Source organism: Coregonus clupeaformis, chromosome 3, assembly GCF_020615455.1.
Source record: "Coregonus clupeaformis isolate EN_2021a chromosome 3, ASM2061545v1, whole genome shotgun sequence".
Lineage (NCBI taxonomy): Eukaryota > Metazoa > Chordata > Actinopteri > Salmoniformes > Salmonidae > Coregonus > Coregonus clupeaformis.
Genome location: NC_059194.1, coordinates 27197762 through 27216640, shown reverse-complemented (window position 1 = coordinate 27216640; position 18879 = coordinate 27197762). Strand labels below are relative to the sequence as shown.

The following is an 18879-nucleotide window of genomic DNA, read 5'->3' as shown; positions in this document are numbered from 1 at the left end:
AAGCAGCTTGGTTTGAAGAAATCAACTGTGGGAGCAATTATTAGGAAATGGAAGACATACAAGACCACTGATAATCTCCCTCGATCTGGGGCTCCACGCAAGATCTCACCCCGTGGGGTCAAAATGATCACAAGAACGGTGAGCAAAAATCCCAGAACCACACGGGGGGACCTAGTGAATGACCTGCAGAGAGCTGGGACCAAAGTAACAAAGCCTACCATCAGTAACACACTACGCCGCCAGGGACTCAAATCCTGCAGTGCAAGACGTGTCCCCCTGCTTAAGCCAGTACATGTCCAGGCCCGTCTGAAGTTTGCTAGAGTGCATTTGGATGATCCAGAAGAGGATTGGGAGAATGTCATATGGTCAGATGAAACCAAAATAGAACTTTTTGGTAAAAACTCAACTCGTCGTGTTTGGAGGACAAAGAATGCTGAGTTGCATCCAAAGAACACCATACCTACTGTGAAGCATGGGGGTGGAAACATCATGCTTTGGGGCTGTTTTTCTGCAAAGGGACCAGGACGACTGATCCGTGTAAAGGAAAGAATGAATGGGGCCATGTATCGTGAGATTTTGAGTGAAAACCTCCTTCCATCAGCAAGGGCATTGAAGATGAAACGTGGCTGGGTCTTTCAGCATGACAATGATCCCAAACACACCGCCCGGGCAACAGAGTGGCTTCATAAGAACCATTTCAAGGTCCTGAAGTGGCCTAGCCAGTCTCCAGATCTCAACCCCATAGAAAATCTTTGGAGGGAGTTGAAAGTCTGTGTTGCCCAGCGACAGCCCCAAAACATCACTGCTCTAGAGGAGATCTGCATGGAGGAATGGGCCAAAATACCAGCAACAGTGTGTGAAAACCTTGTGAAGACTTACAGAAAACGTTTGACCTGTGCCATTGCCAACAAAGGGTATTTAACAAAGTATTGAGAAACTTTTGTTATTGACCAAATACTTATTTTCCACCATAATTTGCAAATAAATTCATAAAAAATCCTACAATGTGATTTTCTGGATTTCTTTTCCTCATTTTGTCTGTCATAGTTGACGTGTACCTATGATGAAAATTACAGGCCTCTCTCATCTTTTTAAGTGGGAGAACTTGCACAATTGGTGGCTGACTAAATACTTTTTTTCCCCACTGTATGTCATTGTTTTGGAGAATATAGTGTGTGTATGTGTGTGTGTGTGTGTGTGTGTGTGTGAAAGGGAGATATTTTGTCCATGATTTTCAGTGGTTTGTGTGTGTGTGTCAAATCAAATCAAATTAGTTAGTTGTGTGTTAGTTGTGTGTGTGTGTGTGTGCGTGTGTGCTGGGCATTTATGCATGCGTATGTTGATCTGGTGCTGGTGCTCCTGCCTGACTCAGTTGCCAGTGACCATGCCAGTGCCTGTCTCCGTCTCCGTTCTTTGGCCTCCAGTCTGGACACAGAGAAAGGAGAGGAAGGAGGGGTGTTCTGGCATGACTAACACAAGGCTGCACTTGGCATTGGCTGGAAAAACGCCTTTCTGTAAGCCATAACCAGGGGCGCAGTTCCGCCGCTACTGCTGTTGTTGATGGTCTTTCTGTTGATTCAGCTCAATTTGCCATCAAGTAAACAAACAAAACATGGTCATCCCGCTCCATATCACTCTGTATCGCCGTGTGGTGTGTTATTATGGTCCGTCTGTGTACAGTCATAATTGCTCAGCGATATTTGGCTAAGCCGGGGAAAAGGTCCTGTTGGCTGCTCATGCTGCTGGTGATTTTAATAAGGTTCAATAGCTGGAGTTCCAGTGAGCCTGTGTGTTTTCTAGGTATTAACAGTATCTGAGATCCTATCCACATATCTGATGAACCATGAACAGAGAGGATTAATCATCCAGCCAGTGGATTATACAGAGGAAGAGATGGTGATTAGTACAAGATTGAGAAATTAGCCTTGAACAAACAGAGGGCTGTCTCAACAATGAGAGGCAGACAGAAAGGGAGAGAGAGAGGAGAGACAGAGAGAGGGAGAGAGAGGGCGATAATATACAGTATACCTGTGGATAGGTGATGAGCCTCCTGCGAGTCTAATGCTCTCTCTCTCTCTCTCTCTCTCTCTCTCTCTCTCTCTCTCTCTCTCTCTCTCTCTCTCTCTCTCTCTCCCCTCTCTCAGGTGGGAGTGTGTTTCACTTCAAATGTTGACACTGCAACCAAAGTTCTCCCATGACACATTTCAGGCGAAAGTAGTTTTTGGGAAAGCATCCCGGTTGCAGCAGTCTATAGTGCTAGAGAGGTAGCTGTGTGTGTGCATGTCTGTGTGTGAGTGGGTGTAGTGTGAACTGAATCCCTGATGCCCTCCACTTCCAGCAGCAAGGCCTAGTCCCTCTCAGAGCCTCTCCTCATGTGCCCTCTCAAGTCTGAGAGAAAGGTTTCCGGCTGTGCTGCTGTTGCCTGCAGCTTAATGCAATGGAATAATGAAAGGAATGGAATTGTTGTTATCATTCTTTCATGCATCATAGGTTTGGCTGTATGCACGTGAATTTGCCCACACATTCAAGTGTGGACATGTCTAAGAGTAGGGCTTTGACTTTTTCCTGGTTAAGTTATAATGTTCTGGTAAAACGCAGTACCCTATTCATGAGTGCATGTATGATATGACATGATATGATACCATACATTACAATGATATAGGCGTGTGTGCTAATGTGTGTGTATTCTGTGTTGTGTGTGTGTGTGTAGCTGCGGGACGGCCTGGGTGGCCGGGATGCCACTGTGTGCCCTGCCAGTCCATGGTGGATCCTGAAGGGCAGGAGGACGGAGTGGTGGGGACGGAGTGTAGCAGGCTGGGAGGGCACCACCCGTCTGGAGACATGAACCTCTGCTGGAACGAGATCAAACGCAAGTCCCACAACATCCGGTAAGACGCTGCTTACAATGGGGTTCAATGGGGTTAGGATTCTGTTTTACATTGGGTTTCAATGGGAGTGGTATACATGGGTTTTAATGGGAGTGTGTTATACAATGGGTTTCAATGGGTGAAGAATGTGTTTTACATTGGGTTTCAGTGGGTGTAGGATGTGTTTTACATTGGGTTTCAATTGGTGTAGGATATGTTTTACATTGTGCTTTCAATGGGTGTAGGATGTGTTATACATTGGGTTTCAATGCAAATAAAATGCCATTTACTTTAGGCAGTGGGGAGAATCAACAGAATAACTTCAAGAAAACATATTTCTAAAACATGCTATCACAATGTAGGGCTTTAAAACATGCTGTGCAAACATGCGTCTTCCAGTGAGTCTTTCATGCGCCAATGTTTTTGCAGTGTTGATATTTCTAATATTCTCTCTGTACTAGCGTTTCCAACCTGTTAATCCAATTTGTTCACTGCTGTTCCCACAATTAAAAAACCATTGTCTCTATAATGTGCTGTCACAAAATGAAATATTCTCTGACAACTCCGAGTGGGCCTATCCATTATCGATAATATGTGGGTGAATACTGATTCGCCCCCCCCTCCCAGTTACACTTGAGAGGTTTGCATAGGCAAAACAATTAGGAACAACTGTAGTACTGCTTTGATGCTTAATTGGAAGGCGCCCAAGCCTGGCATATCATTGGTATGTCTTCAATTCAGCTGGCATCCCTTAATTACTAGCTTGACCCGAACATCCCAATTCATCCAGAGGGGACATAGGCAGGAATATATTAGTGGGGATATTCGTTAAGACAGTTCTCCCTGCAGCGTATTGTAATGAGATCTCTATGGATGTCCTGCAGTGGTAGCACACACGTACGCATGCATACACACACACACACACACACACACACACACACACACACACACACACACACACACACACACACACACACACACACACACACACACACACACACACACACACACACACACACACACACACACACACACACACACACACACACTCAGACACACACACACACACACCCAGACACAGCCACACACACACACACATCCAGACACAGACACTCAGACACACACACACACACACCTAGACACAGACACACACACTCACACACGCACACTCAACCCCTTCTGACATCATTTGGCCCACAGCGAGAGAGAGAGACAGATCGCTACAACACAGTCATGAGTGGAGAGCGATTGGAGCGTGAAAGCCAAGAGATGTCCCTGAGAGATGTGTACAGGACTGAGTGCCAACTCCTGGACAAGTGGAGGTTGGTTTTTATAATGGCTTGTCAGGGTTTGATGGATATGTTGTGTGGAGCCTCTGTTCCAATGGCAGATTTAGAAAGAGGAGGAGGAGAAATCATGGAGTTAAAGTCCTCCTCCTGACTAACTGCACAAGGCCTCTCCTGCGTCTCCTGCTCCTGCCTCTCACCATAGAAACCATACTGCAACCCGTAGTCTACTGCTACTGTCTACCACCATGGTCCTGTGTAGACTAGCTTCTTTGTGGTGATCAGCATTCATTGTGTGTGTAGGCATTGAGAGTATCTGTAAGGCATAATGCTGAATGATTATTACTCACCTGCTTTTGAATGCTCAATGCATTGAAATATGTTGAGAAGCTTTAGTCCCACGTTTGGTAATTCATAGAATCTGAAGGTCGACATTAAGAATGGTTTCTTCTTCTCTCAGTGAGTCACACCAGTAGAGGTAATTATATTTTCAACAACAAAAAAGAGTCTAAGGACTAGATGGTGTACAGTCTGTAATTTATGTTGTGTTTATTATACAGTTGCCGAGGCGATGGTTGATTGCTTGAGCTGTGTTATGATTAAGACTCCAATCAATGAAGCCACAGCTCCATATGATATATATACTGTATACACATATGTCATAATGAACTCTAGATGATTATGGATGTGAATGGGAAAACATTTCATTTCCTCAGGCATGTTGATAAAACAGGTACAGTGAGGGAAAAAAGTATTTGATCCCCTGCTGATTTTGTACGTTTGCCCACTGACAAAGAAATGATCAGTCTATAATTGTAATGGTAGGTTTATTTGAACAGTGAGAGACAGAATAACAACAACAAAAATCCAGAAAAACGCATGTAAAAAATGTTATAAATTGATTTGCATTTTAATGAGGGAAATAAGTATTTGACCCCGCTGCAAAACATGACTTAGTACTTGGTGGCAAAACCCTTGTTGGCAATCACAGAGGTCAGACGTTTCTTGTAGTTGGCCACCAGGTTTGCACACATCTCAGGAGGGATTTTGTTCCACTAAGGTTTCGAGGCTGACGTTTGGCAACTCGAACCTTCAGCTCCCTCCACAGATTTTCTATGAGATTAAGGTCTGGAGACTGGCTAGGCTACTCCAGGACCTTAATGTGCTTCTTCTTGAGCCACTCCTTTGTTGCCTTGGCCGTGTGTTTTGGGTCATTGTCATGCTGGAATACCCATCCATGACCCATTTTCAATGCCCTGGCTGAGGGAAGGAGGTTCTCACCCAAGATTTGACGTCCATCGTCCCTTTGATGCGGTGAAGTTGTCCTGTCCCCTTAGCAGAAAAACACCCCCAAAGCATAATGTTTCCACCTCCATGTTTGACGGTGGGGATGGTGTTCTTGGGGTCATAGGCAGCATTCCTCCTCCTCCAAACATGGCGAGTTGAGTTGATGCCAAAGAGCTCCATTTTGGTCTCATCTGACCACAACACTTTCACCCAGTTCTCATCTGAATCATTCAGATGTTAATTGGCAAACTTCAGACGGGCATGTGTATGTGCTTTCTTGAGCAGGGGGACTTGCGGGCGCTGCAGGATTTCAGTCCTTCACGGCGTAGTGTGTTACCAATTGTTTTCTTGGTGACTATGGTCCCAGCTGCCTTGAGATCATTGACAAGATCCTCACGTGTAGTTCTGGGCTGATTCCTCACCGTTCTCATGATCATTGCAGCTCCACGAGGTGAGATCTTGCATGGAGCCCCAGGCCGAGGGAGATTGACAGACTTTTGTGTTTCTTCCATTTGTGAATAATCGCACCAACTGTTGTCACCTTCTCACCAAGCTGCTTGGCGATGGTCTTGTAGCCCATTCCAGCCTTGTGTAGGTCTACAATCTTGTCCCTGACATCCTTGGAGAGCTCTTTGGTCTTGGCCATGGTGGAGAGTTTGGAATCTGATTGATTGATTGCTTCTGTGGACAGGTATCTTTTATACAGGTAACAAGCTGAGAGTGTGCTCCTAATCTCAGCTCGTTACCTGTATAAAAGACACCTGGGAGCCAGAAATCTTTCTGATTGAGAGAGGGTCAAATACTTATTTCCCTCATTAAAATGCTAATCAATTTATAACATTTTTTATATGCGTTTTTCTGGATTTTTTTGTTGTTATTCTGTCTCTCACTGTTCAAATAAACCTACCATTAAAATTATAGACTGATCATTTCTTTGTCAGTGGGCAAACGTACAAAATCAGCAGGGGATCAAATACTTTTTTCCCTCACTGTATACATCAGATGAACTACTACTGCATTAAAATTATAGACTGACCACTGTAGTCCTCTGTAGCTCAGCTGGTAGAGCACGGCGCTTGTAACGCCAAGGTAGTGGGTTCGATCCCCGGGACCACCCATACACAAAAAATAATAATAATGTATGCACGCATGACTGTAAGTCGCTTTGGATAAAAGCGTCTGCTAAATTGCATATTATTTATTATTACTGCAGGTGGAGGCAACACATTAACCCTTCTTACAATGTAAAGTGCCTAGAGCTTTAGGAAAGTGCTACTTGGTTGAACAAGACCATTTTAATGCGTGTGAACAATACAATTCGAATTACTAACTGAATTGATGGCTGAATGGTCCCAAGCCTTTCAGTTAGGCCCACCTTATTGAGCATCATCATCATATTTACATTTTAGTCATTTAGCAGACGCTCTTATCCAGAGCGACTTACATGAGCAATTAGGGTTAAGTGCCTTGCTCAAGGGCACATCGACACATTTTTCACCTAGTCGGCTCGGGGATTAGAACCAGCGACCTTTCGGTTACTGGCACAACAGTCTTAACCACTAAGCTACCTGCCGCCCATGATACAAGAGTTTATAGAGGTAGTCTTTGTTATGCCCTTGCAACAGTGGGCTATTGTTCTGGTGGTGTGTGTAACACCACCGTGCTGTGGAGAATGCCCTCTGGGGGTGACGTGGGTGGCAGACTGGCACGCTGGGAATGTGTGGAGGGAGGGACACGTGGCATGGTTTCAGAGTGCCAACCGCCTGTGCTCTGATCCACTGTGCAGGGCTCTGTCTGGGTTATAATAATAATATGCCATTTAGCAGACGCTTTTATCCAAAGTGACTTACGGTCGTGCGTGCATACATTTTTTTGTGTATGGGTGGTCCCGGGGATCGAACCCACTACCTTGGCGTTACAAGCGCCGTGCTCTACCAGCTGAGCTACAGAGGACCACAGGGTTCTGTCTGGGTTATGGCAGGGTTCTGTCTGGGTCATGGCAGAGTTCTGTCTGGGTTATAGCAGGGCTCTGTCTGGGTTATGGCAGGGTTCTGTCTGGGTCATGGCAGAGTTCTGTCTGGGTTATAGCAGGGTTCTGTCTGGGTTATAGCAGGGTTCTGTCTGGGTTATAGCAGGGTTCTGTCTGGGTTATAGCAGGGCTCTGTCTGGGTTATAGCAGGGCTCTGTCTGGGTTATAGCAGGGTTCTGTCTGGGTTATAGCAGGGTTCTGTCTGGGTTATAGCAGGGCTCTGTCTGAGTTATAGCAGGGTTCTGTCTGGGTTATAGCAGGGTTCTGTCTGGGTTATAGCAGGGTTCTGTCTGAGTTATAGCAGGGTTCTGTCTGGGTTATAGCAGGGCTCTGTCTGGGTTATAGCAGGGCTCTGTCTGGGTTATAGCAGGGTTCTGTCTGAGTTATAGCAGGGTTCTGTCTGGGTTATAGCAGGGCTCTGTCTGGGTTATAGCAGGGCTCTGTCTGGGTTATAGCAGGGCTCTGTCTGGGTTATAGCAGGGTTCTGTCTGGGTTATAGCAGGGCTCTGTCTGAGTTATAGCAGGGCTCTGTCTGGGTTATAGCAGGGTTCTGTCTGGGTTATAGCAGGGTTCTGTCTGGGTTATAGCAGGGCTCTGTCTGAGTTATAGCAGGGCTCTGTCTGGGTTATAGCAGGGTTCTGTCTGGGTTATAGCAGGGCTCTGTCTGGGTTATAGCAGGGTTCTGTCTGGGTTATAGCAGGGCTCTGTCTGAGTTATAGCAGGGTTCTGTCTGGGTTATAGCAGGGTTCTGTCTGGGTTATAGCAGGGTTCTGTCTGGGTTATAGCAGGGCTCTGTCTGGGTTATAGCAGGGTTCTGTCTGGGTTATAGCAGGGCTCTGTCTGGGTTATAGCAGGGTTCTGTCTGGGTTATAGCAGGGCTCTGTCTGGGTTATAGCAGGGCTCTGTCTGGCTCTCTGGCTCTCTTTATTTCTCTTGCTCTCAGTAGTTTTCTCTCACTCTTGTCCCCCCCTCTCACTCTCTCTCTCTCTCTCTCTCTCTTGCTCTCTCTCATTCTCTCACACTCACTCAATCACTCACTCACTCACTCTCTCTCTTTGTGTAGTTCTCGCTCTCTCTCTCTCTCTCTCTCTCTCTCTCTGTATGTCCCTCCCTCCCTCCTCTCTCCTATCCTGGCAGTGCCCCCCCCCCATAGTCCGTCAGTGTTAACTACAGTCAGTGTTGCGCCCCACTTTATCCTCCACCAGCTCTTCCCTGCAGCACCTCCTGGCTAGGCCTAGCCCAGACAGGCTCTGTTGTGCTCCAATTACATGTTAATGATGCCTGAATAGACCCACTATCCAACATTAGTTAAGGGTTAAGGGTGAAAAGAGCCCTCAGGCCAATGGGATAATAGAGGTGGGAAGAACTCAAACATTATTGGATCATTCAGACATCAATCATCCAGTCAGTTTGTGTGGGTGGGATGTCATTGTCAGTAGATATAGTTTCTTTAGGGTCAGAATGAGGTTTTGGTAGCCTCAGGTGGTTGTGTTTCAGATTTTCTTATTGATTCCCTAATGAGATGCCTCACTTAACCACGTTTGTTGATTCCCCAAGAACGTGTAACTGTACATCATTCCTGTTACTGCTTGGGAGAGTATAATTGGCGTCATATGGGCGGTGGAGGGGACGGGAGATGAAGATTTAAAAAACGGAGGGGACACGGCTCCAGCATCTTTTGGGAACGGCGCCATGCAGGCTCGTAGCGGGATGATGTTTTGTTTTTGACAGGGCTGGCAGACAAACTAACTTTCAGACACACTAATGATGGAACACTCAACAGGGAATTAGGGAGCCTTGAATTATTTAATATTATATACCGGGTCGTTCGATCCCTGGATGCTGATTTGGCTGAAAGCCATGGTAAATGAGAAAATATACCATGGGTATGACACAAAACTAATTGTTTACTGTTCTAATTATGTTGGTAACCTGTTTATAGTAGAAATAAGGCACCTCGGGGGTTTGTGGTATATGGCCAATATACCATGGCTAACGGCTGTATCCAGGCACTCCACGTTGTGTGGTACTTAACAACAGCCCTTAGCTGTGGTATATTGGCCATATACTACACCCCCATGGGCCTTATTGCTTAAAAATACCAGCCTACTCGTTGTTCGCCGTGTAGAGCTAGGAATTAAACTGCACAAAGCTGTGTAGAAGCGCTGAACTGTGTGTCTCCGTCAGGTGGTGCAGAACAAATCACACACTCTTGGTGAGATTAGAAACAATGTGGAGGCAGTAAGGTTTTGGACTACCGCAGTGTCTCTTTGAATTGCCAGGAAGAGATAATCACATTCACTGATGTGCACAGAGATGTAGGATCTTAATTTGAGCCAGTTTGCTACAGCAGGAAAAGAGTCCTGCAGCAACAGGGAATGTTAATTATTATGTGGATTATAATTAATTAGAAAGACAGTATGAGGGTAGAGGCTAGAATGAAAGGCGGCCGGTGTGTGGGAGAGAAACTATCTGTAGAGTTCAAAAAGTATGTGCACTCAAAACCATGAAAAGGAATAACCCAAGGAGGCCGAGATGCAAAAATAGTACAATTAATTTAAACCATGCTCAAAATAATACAAAAAGTGAAAGTGCAACAGAGCATACGTTTCGGAATCATACCATTCATTTATATTTTTGTACGGGTTGATTTCGTTAGGGAAAATCAAGTGGAAATTACAAACTACACTACAAGTAAAAATTGTCCTGCATTGCAGGAACTTTCTCCTGCAACAGGGTGATCAAATTAAGATCGTACATCTGTACCAGGAAGCAGGGCTTTAAAAAGCCCCTGAGTCCCTCAGAGAGAGAAGACATACAGGATTGGAGCGCTTCAACAATGAGATATGGCAGATCTGAGGCTTGCTCTGTATGGAAAAGCCCACTTGCACACACACACAGGCAAGCACACACACAGCCCCCATGTGTGTTGAGAGAGGGTGCTAGTCTCAGCTTGTCTCTGTGTCAGTTTGACCAGCAATAGAGCCCTCACATCTACCTGCCAGACTGTGTTACCTTCAAGTGTCCCTCATTCCCAGAAGACCCTGCACAGCCTTTTCATCTATTGTCTACAATTTGTCCTTGAGATCCTCCACGTCTGTGTGTGCGTGCTCCATACGTGTGCACCTGAGCTACACTCAACGAGCATGTCATATAATAGCACATACTGTATATAATAGCATGTTTCAATGTGCATTTTTGCATAACCTACACGTGTGTGTGTGCATGTGTGCATGCGTGTGTGTGTGCACACATCAGTGTTTGTGCCAGTGTGTGTGGGTGTGTGCCAGTTTGTACTCAACAAGAGTGTGATTCACACAGAGAGCCAGTGAATGCAGGTTAATGAGGGAGGTGAGTCACTGGAGCACTATGAGGGAGAGAGAGGCTGTCTATATATCTTAAGACTTTGGGCTCCCCAGCCCAGCTCCCCATAGTCTCTAGTCCCTTAGTCTCTGTCTCTGTCTCTGTCTCTGTCTCTGTCTCTGTCTCTGTCTCTGTCTCTGTCTCTGTCTCTGTCTCTGTCTCTGTCTCTGTCTCTGTCTCTGTCTCTGTCTCTGTCTCTGTCTCTGTCTCTGTCTCTGTCTCTGTCTCTGTCTCTGTCTCTGTCTCTGTCTATGCCCCAGTCTCTGCCCCAGTCTCTGCCTCTGCCTCTGCCCCAATCTCTGTCTCTGTCTCTGCCTCTGCCCAAATCTCTATGTCTCTGCCCCAATCTCTGTCTCTGTCTCTGCCCCAATCTCTCCCTCTCCCTCTCCCTCTCCCTCTCCCTCTCCCTCCTTCCTAAAGAATATCTTATGCGTTAATGAATCACTGAACCACAAAGCAACCTCCTCACCATAATCCCCCAACCTGATTTATATTTATATTAGTCCTTTATGTCCTTTGGAGGTGACACTGAAGCAATGAAGAAATGTTACGTTTAGTGTCTGCCTCTGTAGCCCATGTTGCACAGGCAAGTCACTTTCTTTGGTCTCTTTTTGTGATCATTTGTTGTTTTTGATCCTGATGGATTGGCCTGGAGTGGGTTCTATTATCCTGTGTGGAGGAAACAAGCCTGCCTGTCTACCTCATGGCCAAGTAGCTACATATCCCATTAGGCCATTGTTATTGATTACCTTTAGCCCTGTCATGAAACCTGATGGCTCATATTGAGCCGATGGGCCGATACGCGCCCACAGGTACACACACACACACACTCTTGTGTGTAACTCCAATGCACTGTTTGATTGTGATGTCACCCGACTACTGTCACCGTGGCAACACCCACGCCACACTGACATCACCTCAGTAGGGGGTCACTGAGGGTCACATTTCCTCTCTTCTCTCTCTCTTCCTCCCCCTCTACTTCTCTCCCTCCTTGGCATCTCCCATCTTAATGCAGCAGAAAGTGTCCATAATTAATCCTGGTGTGTTCAACGGGGATGAAATACCTCCAGGCCTCTATACTGGCAGCCTAGCTCAGCCTAGCCTGGGTCTAGCTGGTCTGTAGCTGTAGCAGGAAGCTCCTGGCGCGTGGCAATGATTCCATTGCAGCAGCACGGCTGTCTATTTTTCTCGCCTTCACTGTGTAATGGAAGTTGGGGATGTGATGTGATGGGTGTCTATGAGAGAAGAGGCCGGGCGCTGAGGCTTGATTTGTGGCCGTTTGAAGCTCCCCAGTAAAGCTACCTGGTGATGGACGACCTTACAAAGAGGTATTAGAGGGCCGGCTCTCTCTGATGTGAATCAGCCACGCTTCCATCCAAGCTGAGTGCTGTGTCTCGGTGTGTGGAAGTACTCAAAGTGTGTGTGTGTGTGTGTGTGCGGAGACAGTTAGTATGCACTTATGTGTGTGTGCATTTGTGTGTGTGAATAGAAACTCAGCGTGTGTGTTTCAGTGTGAGAGGGAGCTGTTTGTTCTACAGCTGTTTGTTCTACTGCTCAGTGAACACACACACACAGGTGTGTGCTACTGCCCTGTGCTGGCTGCGGGTCAGTGGTTATGTTCTGGCCAGAGGACAGAGGATCCCAAGGGGGTATAGGCCACGTGTCCCTCTGAACCAATGGATCTGATCTGGAGCCTGTTCTGCTGGGGCCACACATGACACCATAACCTTCGCTCTGATTCAATTACCACTGAGATGGAGGTTAGGCAGAGGGGTTTGGGGACAGTACGCTCAAATACACACAGATTTGACTTGGGACATATGGTACTGTACACATACGCATACAGACGCAGATTCTATCTGTCTCTTTCTTTCAAGCACACACACACGCACACACGCACGCACGCTATCCCGCCCAATTAATCTACACACAATCACAAACTTCCTTCCTTGACGGCTTTTAAGTGACACTCCAACTCTCTTCTTTGTCAACTAATCAGTGTCTAGGAGATGTCACAGGAAATAAAAAGCCAGAGTGCCATTGTCTCCGCAGGAAACGACAAACCCAATATACAAGTACTGTGATTGCTTCAGACAGCTGGGTATTTGTCTCCTTTTATTTTGTACCTGTGTGTTCTGCTATAGCACTTACCTCTGGTACACTTGTTGACCTGGTCGACGTATTGGCAGTAACAGTGACAGTAGCATTCTATTAGTACCCATGGCTTGCTCCAGAGTGCTCACTACCACATCACCTTGACTAGCATTTCTGCAATGTGCCTCCCTCCTCTCACATACCACCATCTTTGTTGCAGTCAGAGCTGTGGCGGCTGGCACACATTCTCCCTCCTCCCTCCCCCCTCTATCTCCCACTCTCCGTCCATGTTTTGACACTGGTGGGGAATGACATTCTGCAGAAATAATGATATTTTGAGTGGTAGCTGCAAGCTGGGGATCTAGTGTGTAATTGAAACACTGGGGCACTTTCACACTCTGCCTCCTCCCCATACCCAGCTGTGCTCCTGATGGAGCTCCCCTGATTCAGCCAGACAATCCCTCACACTTCTGGCAGGTGGCAAAGAGATACATTCTGGGCTCTATTTATTCCGAGTTTATTCCTCCCAACCCCCTCTGCAAGAGGTAGCTATTCGGGGTAATGTCTCACATTGTCTTGCGTGTATGGTAATATATGCCGGGTATGATTGATTTAATGTTTTAGCTTGCATATGTGTTGATGTATGCGGAATTTAGAAAAATTGTATGTAAACGCCGCAGCACCGGAAAGGATATTGAATTGCATCATATCGATTAATGTCAAAGAAACTCATCCAGCAACGACACATACTTTTTACTTATACTGATTGAATATCCCATACGTTCCTTCACCATCTTATACAGTTTGTCTGTTGTCATGTTTTTAAAGGTGCATCTGTTACATCAAGTGATACTCAGTTGATACTGGGGGTTGTGTGACGGCAGTTTACAAATGTCACCAAATGTCACAAATGTTGGTAGATGTATTGGGTATCATGAGCAGCCATCGCCTAACTGTGGTTATTATATGTCTGTGTCTGTCTGTCTGTCTGTGTGTCTGTCTGTCTGTCTGTGTGTCCGCAGGGTGCGGCTTGAGGCGTTCTCAGACAACAGTGGGAAGCTGCAGCTCTCCCTACAGGAGATCATAGAATGGCTGACAGCCAAGGACGAGGAACTGTCGGAGCAGCTGCCCATAGGGGGCGACGTGGGGGCTGTCCAACACCAGAGGGAGTTCCACCAGGTACTGTGTTGGGCCCCTTTCAAAAGCTACATCACACAAACACTCAAACAAGCCAAACTGGTAGGTAATAATTAGGATGTTCTTGTAAAGCAGGGCTCTCCATCTCTGTTCCTGGAGAGCTACCCTCCTGTAGGCAACAAAACTGTATTTTATTCCAAGTTTTTTCTGTGGCACTAAGGAACATTCAACTATGGTCCTTTGGTTCCATTCTCAATGGCTTCTATAGAAAGTGGGATTGAATGAATTTACTATAGGCAGATACACAGTAATTACAGTGAACTATAGTTATAAATTGCTTGAGTGGAGCCCATCATTCATGCCGAGCTGCAGGAATGTGTGTTTGTGTTACCTTCCAGTTGACTTGTATTGATCAAACAAATCCAAAGGCACCTTCACAGCACAAACCAGGATCACTTTGTCTCTCCCTAGAAACTCCTTAGTTACCTGTTTGGAATGAATAGGGCCACTAGGTTATGTTTCAGTGCTTTGACACTAATCTTAGTTTAAGGTTAGCCCATTGGTAACATTAAGGATAGAGGGAAGAAAGCACTTTGAGAGTAGTACATACTTAATCCCTCCACAGGGATTTATCTACTTTCAATTAGTAACCACTTCGATTTGAGGCTCTCTTAATTTGGCCATCTATCAAAATAACGACTCTGGCTGTTATCTGCAGGAGAGATCTGAGGCAACAAGATCGCCATGGTGTGTGTTAAAACCACCCAGTGGAGAATCTATAAAGATACCCTGAACTGTCGTTGAGTAAGAGGAGTGGTTCAGCTGAAATATTTTTATTTGACATGTTAAAAAGCCCCGGCTGATCTGTGTTGATGGAGAGGGGAATTCAACTGGTTGAAAGCTGAGAGTAGTGGAGCCATGCAAGCAGATGCCGGGTGTAGAATATAAGAGGGGGAGAGATAGAGTCTCTCAAATTCAGGGTCTTGTTCTGCACTCCTCCTTCTTCTGTGGTAGAACATTGAGAAAATCCTTCCTTGCAATGGTTCCTGGGTTTTTTATAAATTTCCCAGTAAACACAACTCCATTTGGTATGATATGTTCCACAAACACAAACAGGCAGGCAGGAAGGCAGATACGCACACGCACATGCACACGGACCATAATTGGTCCTGTACTACAGCAGAATGCTCTTTCCACCTACGTTCCAATTTTCTGTGCTGTCAGTTTGTGCAGTGTGTCTCTGAGGGGAGAGAGCCGTATTGACAGTGAGAGTGGTCCGCACCTCCCCCTCCTCCCCCCTCCACCGCCACTGACTGCCGCTGTGAAATCAGCTTACCAAATAACAGGACAAAAACCATACAGTCACACACCATCTCTCTCTCTCTCTCTCTCTCTCTCTCTCTCTCTCTCTCTCTCTCTCTCTCTCTCTCTCTCTCTCTCTCTCTCTCTCTCTCTCTCTCTCTCTCTCTCTCTCTCTCTCTCTCCTGCTAAGAGATTATAGCCCACTGTGCTGTTTCCTCCCTCCCTCCCTCCCTCCCTCCCATACTACAGATTTTGTTACTTAGCATGTACCTGCTAAAATCACTATAGCTCCCCTCCCCTCCTCTACTCTCCACCCTCCTCCTTCCTCACCCCTTTCCTCCCACCATCCCTTTTATTTTCTCTACGTCCCCATTTTTAATGCAGTCTTCCTTTATAATCTATCTAAGGAGCTCCCACTCCCCAAGCGTGACGTTGCTCTAAAACTTTTCAGACAAAGTGGAGAGGGAAATCGTATGGAGTTTTCTGTGGAGAATTACAGGGTTTTAAGAAATGTGAGTTATTGATCTTACGTGGATTTATTCTGCAGTGGTTCAGTGCGTGGGGATGTGTCCCTTTCAGTTTGTGTGTGTGCGCATGCATGTGTGTGTGTGCGTGCGTGGGCATCACTCTATAAGTATGTGTGTGTGTAGCGGTCTATACATATGAGTGTAGTGCAGAATCTATTCATCCAGAGAAAAGAGAGGAGGATGAAATAACTATAATTATTATAATATATGTCATTTAGCAGACGATTTTATCCAAAGCGACTTACAGTCATGCGTACATACATTTTACATATGGGTGGTCCCTGGAGTCAAACCCCCTACCCTGGCGTTACAAGCGCCATGCGTTTTGAGAAAGCTCAGTGTAATGGGGTCTCTGGGGGCCCCAGACATAAATGAGCGGCCGTCAACATGTTTGGAAGGAGCAATGAAACCATTTCCTTCTCTGACTCTTCCTCCTCCATCCTGCATAATGTAGCCTAATTGGAGCTGAAGTCTTTATATTTAATGTTCCTTTAGCCAAAGACGGAGCCCCTCAGTGTGAAATTTAGCTGGAATTAAAGTTTTAACGCAGCGGAGGCCTAAGGGAGGGATGCAAACCCGCAATCCCACTCCGGGTACCAACTGTTCCCTCAGAAAAAGAAACAAGTGGGTTAAAGTCTGAGTTTCTTAGTAACCTCACCAGGAAATCTTATCAGAAACCGCAGCTCCTGCACAGAACACATTTCTGCATGTTTGCTTAGCATCAGTGGTATATGCCAGTTCAGTGGGGCTCCATATTTAATTCAGACAGTGAGGAGGGAGGCTGGTGTTATCAGGGAGTGACTGGCTGTAGTCATGGGGTTTAATAGCCACTGAAAGACAGTTGCCACTGCGTCACTCACCACGGGGGAAACCCGGGCCCGGCTCCACGAGGGGGCAAAAGGGGGCTCAGTTGAAACTTGTGCCTCCTCGGTTTTAGTTTTATGTCCCTATATAAAAATAGCAAAAAAGTTCAAATGATTGAGTGACAGGTTGGCGCAAAATCTGTATCTTCTCTGCGCTGTGTCAGCACAATGGACAGTGCTCGCTGTGGTGTGTGTAGGGGAGCTATGGAAAGCCACTGAAGTGGTTAGGTATTACTAGGGCTCCCGAGTGGCGCAGTGGTCTAAGGCACTGCATCTCAGTGCTTGATGCGTCACTACAGACCCGCTGGTTCGATTCCAGGCTGTATCACAACCGGCCGTGATTGGGAGTCCCATAGGGTGGCGCGCACAATTGGCCCAGCGTCATCTGGGTTTGGCCAGCGTAGGCCGTCATTGTAAATAAGAATTTGTTCTTAACTGACTTGCCTAGTTAAATAAAAAATGGTGACCATATTACCACCACACCGGCAGTCACGGGTCATGACCACATTCAAATTCCATGTGACCGTTTAGTCACGGTAACTAGGCTTCTCCAAGATCTGATGCTGCTCATGGTCATTAGTAGCCTACCAAACTTGCTAACTGCCTGGTACTCATCACTCTGACATCAAAGATTTTTTTTCTCCAAAATCAAACACTTCATGAGAGCCCATGAGCGCAACAGTTCTATAGGCTATGCAATTGCATGAGAAGTTTTGATGGCTTCTATTAAAAAGAGGAGGATCCCATCAGATTTCTATAGACTAGGCCTACTGTATTTATTTATCAGCTTTCCTAATATTAAGCAAATTGCTTCGCTTTACAACAGGATTATAGCCTACCTGGCTGGCATGAAAATGATCGACGTGAAAGGCGTCCTCCATTCGCTATTTAAGTGCAAAGATGACCTGTATTTTCTTCCAATGCCCTTGTTCTGAGACAGGTGCATGATAATGGTCCATTCTAAATCAAAAGTAATTTCACACATATTATTTAGTATATGTGTGATGAGGTGATTTTGAAGGAGTCAGGCACAGGAGGGTAAATCACAGAATAACAGGATTTATTCTGAACCACAGAGTTACGCAGTAATGCATAAAAACACTCTAGTGCGCAAATCAGGCGCACTGGAAAATACAAGGCACACAGGGAATATTCCCGGCGATACAAAATACACGGAGCTCCACCAAGCTTCTCTTTCCTCCACAATAAACAATCACACACAAAGACAAGGGGGGAGAGGGAACACTTAAACAGGTACTGATGAGGGGATATGAACCAGGTGTGTGTAATAAACAAGACAAAACAAATGGAATGAAGAGATGAGGAGCGGCAGTGGCTAGAAGGCCGGTGACGACGAACGCCGAAGCCTGCCCGAACAAGGAGAGGAGGCAGCCTCAGAGGAAGTTGTGACAGTACCCCCCCCTTGACGCACAGCTCCAGCAGCGCACCGACACCGGCCTCAGGGACGACCAGGAGGACGCGGAGCAGGGCGAGCCGGATGGCGACAGTGGAAATCCCGCAACAGGGAGGGATCGAGGATATCCCTCACCGGGACCCAGCACCACTCCTCCGGACCGTACCCCTCCCACTCCACGAGGTACTGAAGGCCCCCCGCTCGACACCTCAAATCCAGGATGGAACGGACAGGGTGTACACCGGGGCCCCCTCGATGTCCAGAGGGGGCGGAGGGACCTCCCGCACCTCAGACTCCTGGAGCGGACCAACCACCACCGGCCTGAGGACAGACACATGGAACGAGGGGCCTTGAACTTTGAACGGCCCCACAAACTGCAGGCTCAGCTTCCGGCAGGGCAGGCGGAGGGGCAGATTCCGGGCCAAGAGCCAGACCCGATCACCCGGTACAAAGACCGGATCCTCACTGCGGTGGCGGTCAGCGTTGGCCTTGTGGCGATGCACAGCACGTTGGAGGTGGACATGAGCATCGTTCCACGTCTCCTCCGTGCGCCGAAACCAGTCATCCACCGCAGGAGCCTCGGTCTGGCTCTGATGCCATGGTGCCAGAACCGGCTGATAACCTAAAACACATTGAAATGGCGTTAGGTTAGTGGAGGAGTGGCGGAGAAAGTTCTGGGCATATTCGGCCCATGGCAAGAACACCGACCA

At 46.7% G+C, this 18879-nt stretch overlaps 1 protein-coding gene across 1 annotated transcript in view; it reads left to right on the top strand.

Annotated features, from left to right (window-relative positions):
- Positions 1-18879, top strand: part of drp2 (dystrophin related protein 2) — a 123749-nt gene that overhangs the window by 50145 nt on the left and 54725 nt on the right. Inside the window, exons 2-3 of the mRNA XM_041853035.2 lie at positions 2711-2888; positions 13949-14105. Coding sequence (XP_041708969.1) covers positions 2761-2888; positions 13949-14105 — 285 coding nt within the window. The 5' untranslated portion in view covers positions 2711-2760. The remainder of the gene's footprint in view (positions 1-2710; positions 2889-13948; positions 14106-18879) is intronic.